The sequence below is a fragment of the Pinus tabuliformis genome, chromosome 3_2, assembly GCF_031772625.1.
Source record: "Pinus tabuliformis cultivar Carrire ecotype Pingquan chromosome 3_2, CPIR1, whole genome shotgun sequence".
Classification (NCBI taxonomy): Eukaryota; Viridiplantae; Streptophyta; class Pinopsida; order Pinales; family Pinaceae; genus Pinus; species Pinus tabuliformis.
This window is the reverse complement of record NC_142302.1, coordinates 650,107,811-650,111,592: the sequence shown is the minus strand read 5'-3', so window position 1 is coordinate 650,111,592 and position 3,782 is coordinate 650,107,811. Positions and strand designations below refer to the sequence as shown.

The 3,782-nt window shown below is 36.5% G+C and overlaps 1 protein-coding gene across 1 annotated transcript; it reads left to right on the top strand.

The window, feature by feature from the left end:
* The first annotated feature begins 866 nt into the window (after positions 1–866).
* LOC149182314 (ubiquitin-ribosomal protein eL40 fusion protein) lies at positions 867–3,575 on the top strand. Its single transcript, XM_089416812.1, has 5 exons — positions 867–1,035; positions 1,182–1,268; positions 1,390–1,492; positions 3,088–3,154; positions 3,304–3,575. The coding sequence occupies exons 1-5, from the start codon at positions 933–935 to the stop codon at positions 3,328–3,330; spliced, it is 387 nt and encodes a 128-aa protein (XP_089272938.1). The 5' UTR covers positions 867–932; the 3' UTR covers positions 3,331–3,575.
* Positions 3,576–3,782: the final 207 nt, after the last annotated feature.

Here is a 3,782-nt window from a genome sequence, read left to right as displayed (position 1 = left end):
AGAAAATTTGGGAAATCCAAGTTATATTGGAGTTACAGTTGTCACGCTTAAGGATTTTGGGTGCCCCAAAGATTTTTGATGGTACTGAATCCATTTCCATAAAAAAGCTATTTTTTTTGTTTATCAAGTTGTTTGTGATAGGTTTGACCTTTGGCTTGAGGAGTCGCGACCCAGGGGTATTTAAGTCGTTAAAGTCATTAGGGGATTGCACCAGCCTGGGCCACACCAACCCTTAGTTGACTGGATTTTTTAGCATGTCTCCTCCCCTAGCATAAGACAAACCATCCTTGTTAGGTTTGATCTTAGGTCGCATTGCTGACGAGCCCATCCTCAAGTAGTTGTAGTAGTGAAATTCAACACAATTAAAAAGCTATTCAAACACTATCTTTTTTTAATTGTGACCTCCCTAAACAACCCGTATTCCATAGAGCTTACCTTGGCCGCTTGCGAGCATGCTTCTTGAAATTTTTGTGAACTAAATTACAAAGGTTACCTACCTAATAACATTTCGTTTCAGATTGCCTTCCTATCATCACTCTGGTCAAGAAACATGCCTTTAGAATCGTGTCATGTGACTATTACCTTATCTCGAAATGGCTTGCCTCCTGCTCAATATGCTAATAACATTTCATTTCAGATTGCCTTCCTATCATCACTCTTGTTAAGAAACAGGCCTTTAGAGTCGTGTCATGTGACTAGTACCTTATCTCGAAATAGCTTGCCTCTTGCTCAATATCCTTCCTAACATCACTTGTTAGGAAACGGGCCATCAGAGTCCGGTCATGTGACCAGCGCCTTATCTCTAAATAGCTTTGCTTTTCCCACAAAACCCTAACATTGAAACCCTAGAGACGGACTACAAAAGCCTCAAATGATATAATTTCTCTCTTAAGTCCACTATTGTTGGGGAGAAATTGTTGGCAGCGAGCAAGATGCAGATCTTCGTAAAGACCCTGACGGGCAAGACCATAACCTTAGAAGTTGAAAGCAGCGATACAATCGACAATGTGAAGGCCAAAATCCAGGACAAAGAAGGTAAAGAGGCCTCTCCATGGCGCCCATATGTCAAGTTTCTACATCTTTTTGTGTTGCAGAAAACGACCCATATTTTGTATATACAAGGATTCAACTCAACATAAGTTAATCGTATGTGGTTATTTCACTGCAATAATATTTTTCAGGGATCCCGCCCGACCAGCAACGTCTGATATTTGCGGGCAAACAGTTGGAAGATGGACGCACTCTGGCGGATTACAACATTCAGAAAGGTGAGTCTATTGGTAATGCGGGCTTCATTGGTCATTTTTTTTTATAGTTATATTTAAGTATTTTTTTCAATGGTGATGGGATTTGTGAGTCTGATCTCGGCTGATGGGCATGATTTTGTAGAGTCAACCTTGCACCTTGTGCTGAGGCTTCGTGGGGGTATTATAGAGCCTTCTTTGATGGCATTGGCCAGGAAGTACAACCAAGACAAGATGATTTGCAGAAAGTAAGTTAATTTTTTATTCATCTAATTATTTCTTTGGTTTTAGGGTTCCTCTATATGCTTTTCTTATATATGACAGTTTTTAAAAATAAATTTCAGTGATCTAGTGGATACTTTAGTTAGTAATGTGATTTATTTCCCCTTAAGATCATCTTATTACTGTATGCTACCGGGTTTCTGGTTTTCACTCGGTATGACTTTCGTGGTTCGCCTCTTATATCCAATTTCTACCCACTTCTTCATTAATATAATCTTTATACTTTTGTTTATAGGAAAATGTGTTTTAACTGTTCCTTTCAGAATTGTTTGTTGCAATAGTTCTTTAAATATTTTGCTTAATTTGTACATGAAAAGTTTCAGATTTATATTTGGTCATTAGGTCTCTTCTCGTAAAAATGGTATTTTTTTCTTTAAAATTTGAATCTATTTATCTATTCGACTGTATGCTGTTCACAATTTGTTATTCATTCAAGGGGTTGTTGAAATGTTTTTGCTTGCGACATGTGAGATCGCCGTTTCTCTTTTTCATTGCTTCAATGGTTGTTCTGTGTGTCTTGGCACACATTCCCTGTATAAAAATACAATCAAGATAAAATGTCCTGGGTAAGTGATCATTATTATTCTTTGTCTCTGCCCTGTGGCAAAAGTACCAATGGGCCTTGTTAGTGGAATTACAGCCATTTTACTGAGAGGCGGCCCATTCCACACACCAAGTGTTTGTGCGTGTAACGCCAATGACAATGTTTTGTTAATATAAATTTGCATAGGATATACACCGAGGTTCATATGGGCAAGGCATTCATGAATTTGGTAATAGTTAGCGTAGATCCATTACAACCTTAGACTGTTTATGTATTGTGAGGTATCAAATTTCCTGCCTTTGCAACGACAACCACTGAAGCCTATTTTATCGAACACCAAATGAGTGTGGAAACATTGATGTTTGTACCTGAAATTATCCAACAACTCTCGGTGCATAGTGAATCCTGGTTTAAGATGCTTTTGTGCAAGCTTACCTTTAAAAAATGACAGGCATGGTGCTCATGAAGATCTAAATTGATTGGATTTATGAATTTCGTTATTCCCTGGACTATGAAGTCATAAAATTGAAATTTAGAATGATTTTGTATTTTATTGGCGATATTAGCCGTGTGATATGGTTTTGGTGATTGGACTTAGGACATGAAAAAATGTCTATTTTGGTTCTGATAATATTTGACAAATTTTGAGACTGATTTGCTGTTAATTTTCAAGCCCATGAAGTGAACTTAATCTCTATTTTGACACTCCATGCAAGTATAGATTTTAGACACTCGGGTAGTAATAAAAGCATCTAAACAATGAGTCACAAATTTCCATCCCTTTTTTTTATGAAACCGGGTGGTGTTCCGAGGTTAGTTCCACACTGCATTTTTAATTGTTAAGGGGGGTCTAGTTGTTTCAGAATTATTCTTTCATAGATGTTTATGCCCATCTGCAACCTATAGCAATCAACTGCACGTCTAGGGGTACTGTTGAGTGCTGTTCCTAGGTTAGCTATAACAATGCATTTTGAATTATAATGGAAACCTAATTATTCATGGATTATTCTTTTACAGATGCTATGCTCGTCTGCACCCTCGAGCAGTCAACTGCAGGAAAAAGAAGTGTGGGCATAGTAACCAGGTAAGATCAAGTTAACTGCTTCACATATACTTTATTGTTCATGTAAATGAAATTTTAGTTTTCTATTGATAATTTACCATTATAATACGGGATTGGTTTTCCCGTGAGACAAATCTCTGATTTTGATCTGTTTATTTTGTTTTGTGCAGCTGCGGCCAAAGAAGAAAATCAAGTAAATGTGATGCCGCATTGAGATTTTATATCTCTAAAGTCATTCATGTTCTATGATTCCCCATCATTTTAGGTGGTTGTGCCTTGTCAAAAGCATCATTTTTAAACCATGCTTGGCTTATAAGTAAAGCCTTCACGTTTTTGATATCATATATTAAATTAAACTGGGAATCTGACTCATAACAATTTTGTTTTTCAGTTCATTATATCTCTGTGTTAAGGTTATGTATTTTTTGAGCCTTTTGCTTTACTGATCTCTATTTAAATTTTAAAATACTAGTTAGTAAATTTGCACTGCTGCAGTCTTTGGAATATTTATTTCATGAACCTTTGGAGTTGCAATAAACGTGTATTAAATTCAATTGGATTGATTATGGTTGTTCGTTTTTTAACCATACTTGCATTTGAAAAGTTTCACTCAAAGATTGAAGATAATAGGTTTTCTACGTGATAGATT